Genomic DNA, 10,948 nt, shown 5'->3' on the forward strand with positions numbered 1-10,948 from the left:
AAAAAAAAAAAAAAAAAAAAAAAGTCTTCAAGGGACTCACAGATCGACAACAGCTGTTAATGGTCCATAATGGCCAGCAAAATTCATAATCAACTCAAATTCAAAGAATAGTACCTTGCAAGGTGGAGCAGTAAGAACGGGGCATGGCCTCATTAATGATTTCCAAGACTGCAGCATCCCAGCAGTTCTTCCTGATTCCAAACCCTTTCCTTTTGAATCTGTCCTGCATCGGACAGCCAAATTCATTCCTAGATTTCCACTTTCAAGGAATCTCTCAAGAAGCTTCAAAGACGCCCAACCACCCACCTATCACATGTCACTCATAAACTCTTGGACCTGAAGTCATATTTAAACTAGCTCCACCTGTCTCCTGCTCCAGGAGACTCTCCCTTCCGTCCTCCCTTTGGGAGGGGTCGGGCCCAAAGGTGATTCGACTACCAGCTCTAACAACCTAGGCAGCCTTTACGAATCCTTCCCTCCACAGTGCTGACATAGCCATCCGTTTTCCAGATCCTCGTAAAGAACGCGTTCTTAGCTTTCTTAACAAGTGGCACGTCTATCCCAAGGCATTCTTAACGATTTCCAACCCAAACAGATGTTCGCATTCCCGGCCGACCTCTGGTGAAATCAGTGGAATTGCTTTAGTTCAGGCACGGGAGTCCCAACATCACCTCTTGCAAGAGGTGGGACACAGGGTTTGGAGCAGCTGCAAACTATGGACAGGAAAAATAAAGGAAGAAAAGGGAAGTCCTTTCTTTGGGAGGAGAAGCTGGGGGAGAGGAGACTCCGCGGAACGAATTCCTGAGGAAGGACAGAAGAAATCCATGGTGCGTGTTTCTCTGTCTCTCTCTGCTTCTCTCGCCCCCTCTCCCCCTCGCCCTCTCCCTTTATGTGGGAAAACAGGGGCCGGGATCTCTGGGTAAAGAAAGGGACGACCACCCTGGGGCGAAGGGGGACAGGTTTCAACGCGAAACAAAGAGGTCAGGAGTCGAAGGTGAGGAGGGATGGAGGCTGGAGATCCGGGCATCTCCGGAGGGGACTCGACGCTTCCCCTCGGGGACCGGTCGCGGACATGGTTGCCAGGAGGGACCAGGTCGGTGCCCGGGAAAGCAAGCTCCGGGGTGAGCGAGCGTCCACGGGGCTCCGCTTCCGAGGGCGCGGGGGCGGGGGGTGGTGTTTTCGAGTGAGGTCGCACCCCCAAAAAGGGAGAATCGCTTCTCAGCATAGTGTCCTCCACGAATGAAAACCCTAAGGATGCGGGAAACGTTGAGGAACCGGCATTTACCAACCCCAGCCTGGCTTTCCCACACACTCACCGCGTCCCTTCCAAACGCCACCGCTCCAGCTGCAGCTACCGGCCGGCGCAGCCGCAATGAGCGCGCACCGCCCACGTGACGCAGAGGCCCCGCCCTCGCTGCCCCCACGTGACCCGCCAGAGCCCGCCCGCTAGCTCCTCCTACACGTCACTCTTCTCCACGTGGTCCGGTCTCGTCCCCGCCCTGTTAGGAAAATGGCGGCGCCCTGCTGTAGTGTGCCGGGCTTCTGGAATCGGGGTAGGAGTAAGCATTTAGGGAGTCTCTTCACGCTCATCTCTAAGACATTTTGTTCCACGACTACTGCCTCGAGGCCTCTGAGTGCCCAGAGCTTAGCGGAGAAGCTTCGAGCCCAGAAACAGGAACAAAAGCAGCAAAAGCTGGCGGTAAGCATGGGAGGACTACAACTCCCAGGAGGCTTCCCCGACGGAGAGGCGGCGGAGGGTCCTTGACCCGGAGTTTAGTTGCTGTGGGGGTTGTCTGTTGTGAGGGTATTTGACGTGGCCGTAGTGTGGGGTACGGTGTCTTCCCGTGGGCTAGGTCTTGGCTTCTTTCAGGCCGGGAGACATAGCGGCCTCCTAAGTGTAAGGTAAAGATGCATCCCTGCCCACACATCTTATTGAAGGGTTTCCTCCCTGCTCCCCTCCACCACCGCGTCCTCACTAGGCATTACTCATGCCCGTCCTCTCCCCTTCGTTTATTGCGTATTTATTGGGCTCTGTCCCTCAGCTTTTCTACTCAAGGCTGGTGCTCTACACCACTTGAGCCATGCCCCTACTTCTGGCTTTTTGGCAGTTTATTACGGATAAAGAATCTCCCAGACTTTTCTGCCCCGGGCCAGCTTTGAATCGATTCTCACATCCCAGCCTTCTGAGTGGCTAGGATTGCCGGCATGAGCCATTGATGCCCACCCAGTTCCTTCCCTTCTCCTTTAGGTGCCCACAAACCCTGTTCAGCGGAGGGTGCAAGAGCTAGTGCGATTCACGCAGCAGCTGCAGCGAGTTCATCCCAACGTGCTTGCTAAGGCACTGACTCGCGGGATTCTCTACCAAGACAAAGATCTTGTGGTCATCAATAAGCCTTATGGTCTCCCTGTTCACGGTATGGAGCATGTGGGAAAAGGAGGGGCCTGTTGCTTGCCGGTACAGCCAGGGGCACTGTGGAACATTACACGGGAAGCCCTCTTCCATTCAAATCAAACCTTTACCAAGTTTTATTCTATCTCAGGGAACGAGATATTTGCATGTCATTGAATAAATATTGAATGTGTTGATGTGGGACAACTGAGATGAGTCAGAAAAGACTGACAGAAAGGGATGTATTTGTGAAACACTTAAAGAAGATAATACATATTTTAGCTACAATAAATATTTTAGCAGCTCTTTTTGGGGAAGTGTATGATTGTGTAGATAAAGTAGGCATCATTAAGTGCTTTGCACGACTTTCTTTTTCTCTTGATTCTCACAACATTTTCCAATGAGATTATTTGCCAGATATTTTTGGATGAGAAAACAAAGTTGGGAAGATACTGCATCTAAGGTCAGATGGCTACTTAGGAGAGTACAGAGCAGCCCTCAGGACAGCTTGCAGTTTTGCAAAGTATATTCAAGAAGAAAGCTTAGCTGGGTGCCAGGGTTTGCTCCTGTAATCCTAGATACTCAGGAGGCTGAGATCTGAGGATCTTGTTTTAAAGCTTGCCCTGGCAGGAAAGTCCTTGAAACTCTGAGCTGCTGCATTTAACCACCAGAAAACCAGAAGTGTTGCTGTGGCTCAAAGTGGTAGAACACTAACTAGCCTTGAGTGAAAAAGCTCAGGGACAGTGCCCAGGGCTCAGGCCCTGAGTTCAAGTCCCACGACAAACCAAAAAAAAGAAGAGGAGGAAAAGTAGGAAAGCTTAGGCTTTAGGACATTGTTCTTAACTTTTTTTTCTTAATTGTTTAATTGCCATTTAAGCACCTTGCTAAAATGCAGATTCCAACTTGTTTACACAGGGGCCCTGAGATTTATTTCAGTAAGAGAGATCTCCTACACACTTCAGAACACATCAACAGTTTATGTAGTAACAACTTTTCCCCCAAGAAGAATTCTTTGATGAAAAATCTCCAACCTCTGGCTTTTCCTTTCTTAGGTGGCCCTGGGGTCCAACTCTGCATCAGTGAAGTGCTGCCCATCCTGGCAAAGATGCTTCATGGCCACAAGGCAGAGCCCTTGCATCTATGCCACCGGCTGGACAAGGAAACCACAGGTGTAATGGTTTTGGCTTGGGAGAAGGAAGTGGCACATCAGGTTCAAGAGTTGTTTAGAACCCGTCAGGTGGTGAAGAAGTACTGGTATGAGGCACCGTGATTGCATCTCTTCATCCCTCATAGAGCAGGAACTGCTAATAGAAGGCACTGTACTGGGGCCTGTTAAGATATAAAGGGAGGTGAAATAGATTTGATGCTTAGCATGTTAAGAGTCTGATAAGGGCTGGGGATATGGCCTAGTGGCAAGAGTGCCTGCCTCGGATACACGAGGCCCTAGGTTCGATTCCCCAGCACCACATATACAGAAAACGGCCAGAAGCGGCGCTGTGGCTCAAGTGGCAGAGTGCTAGCCTTGAGCGGGAAGAAGCCAGGGACAGTGCTCAGGCCCTGAGTCCAAGGCCCAGGACTGGCAAAAAAAAAAAAAAAAAAAGAGTCTGATAAATAGCGGTTCTTAATTATGGCTGTACATCGTAATTATCAAAAATAATTTTACAAGAAATCATATGATTTTACTCCTGTACTAAAATAATGAGAGAAAAAACAAAAAAAAAATCCTCTAGAGAATCTACCTACATTGTAGATCCTTTCTTTCAGGTAGCAACCACTAGTCCTTGTTCAATTCATTTGCATTATAGTAATATATGTAGCACTTGCATGTATATCTACACACACACGAATATATATCACATTATATAATTTATGTCCTATTTTTTTGCTGCTATTTACCTATCTTGGAGATCTTTGCATCTTAGTGCAACTTCAGTTGTATTTCTTTATAGGAAAAGATACATGAGCCATAAAGAATCTTTCTGTTCTGCATCTATGCAGTTCCCTCTCCCAGAAGCAGTCTCTATAACAGTATCTTGTGTAAACTTCCAAAATTATACTGGGAATATATAAACACACTGTTGTATTAGCTGAAGGAAGAAGATCAAGAGTTTGAGGCTTGGGGCTGGGGATATGGCCTAGTGGCAAGAGTGCTTGTCTCGTATACATGAGGCCCTGGGTTCAGTTCCCCAGCACCACATATATAGAAAATGGCCAGAAGTGGCGCTGTGGCTCAAGTGTTAGGGTGCTATCCTTGAGCAAAAAGAAGCCAGGGACAGTGCTCAGGCCCTGAGTCCAAGCCCCAGGACTGGCCAAAAAAAAAAAAAAAAAAAAAAGAGTTTGAGGCTTGCCTTAGATTACATAGAGACTCTTGCCTCAATAAATAAATAAATTTAATAAGTAAGTATGCCACAAAACCAAAGGGAAAAACACTATAAATTACTAGGATATACAATCAAAAATTTAAAAGCACTATAATAGATTATGATTGGAGCATCAACATGATTCTCTTGGTATAGTGCTTAGCCTGAAAGCTTCTTATAAGCTTCTATCTTTTAGTACTAAAGTTATAATTGCAATAATATAGTATTTAGGGGAGAAAAGAAAAGAAAAGCATGTTAATAACATTGTCTTTCATAACCTTTATAAATGGTTGTGTACAGTTACGAAAAAATTAGGATAATGTGGTTTTGTATCCCGTTTTTCTTTTTAAGATAATCAGGATGGTAGATTCTGATTCTATACTAAACGAACAAACAGAACAATGAATGAACCAGTCTAGGGGAAAACTCACAAGACTAGCTACTATGTTTGTCACATGGGTAAATAGGAAGAAAATGTGCCCTGTAAGGTCAGGAGACACAGCCACGACTCTGAAACCCATTCCAAATCTCTTTTGTGGGTAGTCTCCTCCTTACCTCACAAACAGCCTAAGAAATTATGGAGAGGACTGGCAATATGGCTTAGTGGTAGAGAGCTTGCCTAGCATGCATGAAGCCCTGGGTTCAATTCCTCAGTACCATATAAACAGAAAAAGCTGGAAGTGGCACTGTGACTCAAGTGGTAGAATGCTAGCCTTGAGCATAGAGAGCCTTAGGGTCAGAGCCCAGGCCCTGAGTTCAAGTCCCAGAACCAGCAAGAGAGAGAGAGAGAGAGAAACTATGAGGAATACCCGTGGTTAGTACAGACAGTCCACTGTGAGGTCCTCCCTGGCTTTCGTAGTGAAAGCTGTCGTTGATGTGTCTGTCACCCTCAGGGCCATCACAGTGCAAGTCCCTGTGCCATCTGCAGGAGTGGTAGATATCCCCATCATTGAGAAGGAGGCGCAAGGCCAGCAGCATCACCACAAGGTGAGTGAGCTGTGTCTCCCTGAGGTGTGGCTTTCTGGTCTGCTTTGGAAATTACATCTTGATTTCTTTGGCTTCAGATGACTCTGGCCCCAACCTACCGTATGGACAATGGGAAAATGGTGAAAGTGCGGGCCAGCCGGAATGCCCACATCGCTGTCACACAGTACCGGGTCCTGAGCAGCACTCTGTCCTCGGCCCTCCTGGAATTGCAGCCCATTACTGGTGAGAGGGCCCAGGGCTTTGTGCTGAGTTCTGGCCTTGTTTTGAGCCACTGGTACTGTGGATGGGCAAAGGAAGCTGACCCTGTGTTTCTCTTGCTGCTCTGAGACTTGGAGCTCTGTGGAGAGCATAAAAGTATAGTTTGAATATGTTTATTTAAAAAAATATACAACCTGGGCACTGGTGGCTCACACCTGTATTCCTAGCTACCCAGGAGGCTGAGATCTGAGGTTTGCGGTTTCCTGTCAACCCAGGCAGGAAAGCATAGTAGCAGGGAGACTTATCTGCTGAGATTTATCTCTAGTAAACCACTCAGAAAAAGCCAGAAGTGGTGCTGTGGCTCAAGTGATAGAGTGTTAGCCTTGAGCAAAAAGAAGCTCAGGGACAGCACCCAGTCCCTGAGTATTAATAAAAAAAAAATACAGTGCATGCCCTTGAGAATTTAAATTTGGCTGGGTTTGGTAGTTCATGCTTATAATCCCAGCTACTTGGGAGATAGAGATAAGGAAGATTGCAGTTTGAGTCCAGCCTGGGTGAAAGTTGGCAAAGCCTTATCAGAATCCAGTATCTGGAAGTAGTGTGCATATAGTCATCCCAGTTATGCAGGAAACATAAATAGGAGGATTGTGGTCCAGGCCGGTTCCTGTGTAAGCATAAGATCTTGTCATTGAAATAACTAAGGTAAGGGCTGGGGATATGGCCTAGTGGCAAGAGTGCTTACCTCGTATACATGAAGCCCTGGGTTCGATTCCCCAGCACCACATATACAGAAAATGGCCAGAAGTGGCACTGTGGCTCAAGTGGCAGAGTGCTAGCCTTGAGCAAAAGGAAGCCAGGGACAGTGCTCAGCCCCTGCGTCCAAGGCCCAGGACTGCCCCCCCCCCAAAAAAAGAAATAACTAAGGTAAGAAGGGATGGGGCATAGCTTTACTAGTAGAGCACGTGAGCTGAATGTTCGTTACCACCACAAAAAAAGAAAAGAAAAATAGCATATAATCCAGCATTTCGATTTCTGGGATGTTCCCAAAATAGTTAAGCAGCTGTTTTATATACTCATGGTTATGGGACCATTAGCCACAATAGCCCAAAGGTGGAGACAACCCAAATGTAATGATTGATTAATGACTTGCTTACAGTTTGCCTGGTGTTGTATGGCTGGCAATCTGGCCACACCTCCAGGCATGCTTTTTGCTGATTATTTTGGAGATGGAGTTTTATGGACTTTTCTGCACAAGCTGGCATCAAAACATGATCCTCTGGATTCTCAGCCCCCCAAGTAGGATTACAGGCGTGAACCACTGGCTCTTAGCACAAAATGGGCAATATATATCTATTTTACTATAGATAAAAATGTGCAAATTACTACTACTGACTAAAAAAATCTAGGCTATCAAAAAGGATAAAGGTAAACATCAAAGTCATGATAATGGTTATGTAGAGCATTTATGTTAGTATCCTGAGCTGGCTGCTACTCTATAGCTTATAGTTTTATTACTACTACTAGTATTAGTATTGTTATTAATAGATTGTGATTGAACCCAAGGACTGGCTTATACTGGACAAGCACTCTACCACTGAGCTACACCTCCAGCTGTACATTTTTTTTTATTGCTTCCTGGATTTGGGGCTTTGCCTACTGTGCTTTGATGTATACAATTTGAAGCAGTTGCCAGCACTGGCATTGGGTCTGTAGCTCTCTCTTTTTTTCTTCAGGAATAAAGCATCAACTTCGAGTTCACCTGTCATTTGGCCTGGATTGCCCAATCCTTGGCGATCACAAGTACTCCGACTGGAATAAGCTGGCCCCTCAGGTAATACTGACTTAACCCACTGTGCTGTGCAACAGAGTAGAGAGAGAACCTGTGCTTTCTTTCTGTTAAAACACTGAAAAGGCCTGGTACTGGTGGCTCACACGTATAATCCTAGCTACTCAGGAGGCTGAGATCTGAGGATGGCAGTTTGAAGCCAGCCTGGGCAGGAAAATCCATGAGACTCTTTTCTCCAATTAACCCCCAGAGAATTGATGTGGATCTGTGACTCAAAGTGGTAGAGCACTAGCCTTGAGCAAAAAAATTCAGGGACAGTGCCCAGGCCCTGAGTTCATTCAAGCCCCAGGACAGACCAAAAAAAAAAAACAACTGAAAGGAGTTACCGCAAGGAGGTATTTACTGTCTCCAGACTTGGAACCATTCCAGTTATGCAATAGTTAGCAACTTCATGGAATTTAAGAGTCCATCTACAAAAACCTTACTTCCTCATCTGCTCAGCCTTAGACCTTGTTAGGAGGTGTGGGCAAGCAGAGCAGTCTGTCTGATACAGAAGCCATCTTTTCCATCTTTCTGAGCTGTAGCCCATTCTCCCAGAAGGCTGTAGCATTGGCTAGTAAGAGGTTCTTTGGTATGGTTCTTTTTTTTTAAAGCTGGTTCTGAAGTCTTCCTAGGTCTTCCCTGAAGCAGGCTGCCCATTACAGGACGTTAGTGTTGGTGCTCTCTAAGTGAAAGTGCTCTGGCTTGTTGTGGCCACCATGGACCTTGCTCTCAGGGGTTCATCTTATCTTTGTACAGAAGCTTTCTGCTGGCACCCTGAAGAAGCTGGGGCTGCAGCAGTCGAAGGCCCGCCACATTCCCCTTCACCTGCATGCCCGGCAGCTGGTCCTGCCTGCTCTGGGGTCCAGGACAGAGGAACTGGACTTGGTTTGCAAGCCTCCTCACTTCTTTGTACGTTCTGTGCGCCGTCTGGGTTTAGTGATGCCAAGCAAGGACCAAAGCGGAGACACCCAGGCTGGACAGCCAGCCCAGTGAAGACCGGGGAGCCGCTTGACCCAGAACACTTCTTTGCTTCGTTTAATGGAACTAACTTCCTGCTTGAAATAGACTCCAGAGGAGCCATGTGGATAAGTTGAGGAAACTCCATCGCTTCGGATCTGAGCGTTTGACCACACTATGGAAAGGTCTACTGGAAGTCTCCCTGCCATACAGTATCTTTACCAAGATGGAAGAAAGCCGAAGGCCAGGCAGACTGGGGAGGAGTGAAGAACAGAGTCAGGTCAAGAGCTGTTTCCATCCAACAGCAAAGCTCATGAGCTATTAGGAAGGCTCCTGTAGCTGGAAACAACTCATTATGGTGAAACACATGGAATTCAAGGATTCTGTTGGAACTAGAACGTGGGTGCCATACTGCACAGGTGGTGAAGAAGCCTGGGAAGGGGGTGCAGGGATAGAGGTTGGGGTATCCGATAAGGAAGGGAAGCAGAGGGAACTTCCAGCTAGGTAACAGCAGTGAAGCTGAGTGAAGCTGGTGGGGTGTAAGGCATGGTGGGGACACAATAAACCAAGGAGCGCGCTCACGCACGCGCGCGCACACACACACACACACACACACACACTTCAAGTGATTGTTAGCACCAGCTGGTGTTTGCCATGTGGGGAATGGCTTTCTAATTTTATATTTTTCAAAGACCCGGAATCAGAATCAATTTTTTATTTTTTCAAAAAACCTAGGAATATCTACCAGCCTGTTATCAATTAAATCAAAATTTGGAGAGACCCGAGGCAGCCACACAGATTGCTGAGCTGGATTTGGCCAGCAGGTTTCAGGTTTCTGATTCGCAGTGTGGTTTAGTACGTGATGTGGCATTCTGGGCAGGATACCACCTTGGAAGGTGTAGGTCAGTGGTTGGCATTTGTGCTGCGTGTCGTGTTTTTCCCACGTGAGGGGAGGGCTTTGATTGGTTCACAAACGTGGTTATAAAGGTGCCGCCATTAAAAAGAAAGTCTGTTTTGGAAACGGCCTCCTTGTTCTTGCGTTATTTTCCTAGATGGCTCTGCTCAACACCACTGATACTGGACATGAAGTGGGCCAAGGTGGCCCTGGGCCTCCTACTCAGTTGACCCATCCAGCTTCCATCCTGGTTCTTACAGACAATTCAGTCTTACACACAAAGACACCTTACACTGCTCTGGGCTGAGTTGAAAGTTAGAGTAGCTGTACAGTCAGGGAAAGGCCTCAACACAGCCTTTATACATCCATCCCTTCTCTACCCAAAGGACCCTTATCTGTTGTTCCTCATTCCATGGGTTCACCTACCTGTGGTCAACCACAGTCTGAGAATAGTAAACAGAACATTCCAGAAAAAATTCGGAAGTTTTCAGTTATACTCCATTCTGTGTAGTGTGATAAAATCTTGCACTCTCCTGCTCCATGCCACCAGGGTTTTGAAGTGTCCCCTGTCTAGTGTCCCCATGCAGAATATGGACTAGCTCCTTCCTCAGTCTCTTAGTAGCTATCACATAACAGACCAAATTCTGTGTTTCAGTAACAGGATTTACGTTTAGATAGCATTTTTTGTGGACGTGATAGACTATATTCACGTGTATTTTATTACAGTAGATTGTTAAAATTGTCCTGTTTTGTGAACTGCCTCTTTATGAATTAAACTCAATCCTCGAGCTCTATATCTACAGGAAGGGCAAGACATAGGGTGGCTTATCCTACCAGGCAATCCGGCATAGGACACTGGCCACCCTCTGTGGGACTGGTAGAGTGAAAGGACGCACTGGGCACCAAACACTGCAGGTTTCAGAAGTGGATGAGCAGCTGTGTTCCAAGATGAATGCTCCACAAGTTACTCAAATAAGGGGTCAGCAGACATTCTTTGTAAAGGTCCAGTAGCAAATAGTTTAGGTTTCGTAAGTCACATCTGTGTCACAACCAATGGACTGCCTTTTTTGTTTTTTTGTCGGTTGTGGAGCTTGAACTCGTGGCCTTGGTGCTGTTGCTAGTGCTCTACCACTTTGAGCCATAGCTCCACTTATGGTTTTTAGGTGATTCATTGGAGATAAGAGTCTCACAACCTTCCTGCCCGAGGTGGCTTCTAACTACAATTCTCACATTTCAGCTCCCTAATCAGCTAGGATTACAGGTGTGAGCTACTAACACCTGGCCCGGTCTGCTTTTACAGCACTCAGACAGCTACAGATTCACAATCCTGTTGC

The 10,948-nt window shown here is 46.8% G+C and overlaps 2 protein-coding genes across 5 annotated transcripts in view; one reads left to right on the forward strand and one right to left on the reverse strand.

The window, feature by feature from the left end:
* Fam118b (family with sequence similarity 118 member B) overlaps positions 1–1,390 on the reverse strand; it is a 35,422-nt gene extending 34,032 nt beyond the window's left edge. For 3 of the 4 annotated variants that reach the window (XM_048343680.1, XM_048343679.1, XM_048343675.1), the window contains exon 1: positions 1,317–1,390. The gene's annotated coding sequence lies outside the window, so the exon portion shown is untranslated. Of the gene's footprint in view, positions 1–438; positions 1,247–1,316 lie in introns of those variants that run through there. The other variant, XM_048343676.1, reaches the window with a different exon arrangement.
* A 112-nt stretch (positions 1,391–1,502) lies between these two features.
* On the forward strand, positions 1,503–10,197 carry Rpusd4 (RNA pseudouridine synthase D4). Its single transcript, XM_048343686.1, has 7 exons — positions 1,503–1,699; positions 2,249–2,414; positions 3,442–3,643; positions 5,643–5,736; positions 5,814–5,958; positions 7,668–7,765; positions 8,519–10,197. The coding sequence occupies exons 1-7, from the start codon at positions 1,511–1,513 to the stop codon at positions 8,753–8,755; spliced, it is 1,131 nt and encodes a 376-aa protein (XP_048199643.1). The 5' UTR covers positions 1,503–1,510; the 3' UTR covers positions 8,756–10,197.
* The last annotated feature ends 751 nt before the right edge of the window (positions 10,198–10,948 follow it).

Source organism: Perognathus longimembris, chromosome 3, assembly GCF_023159225.1.
Source record: "Perognathus longimembris pacificus isolate PPM17 chromosome 3, ASM2315922v1, whole genome shotgun sequence".
Lineage (NCBI taxonomy): Eukaryota > Metazoa > Chordata > Mammalia > Rodentia > Heteromyidae > Perognathus > Perognathus longimembris.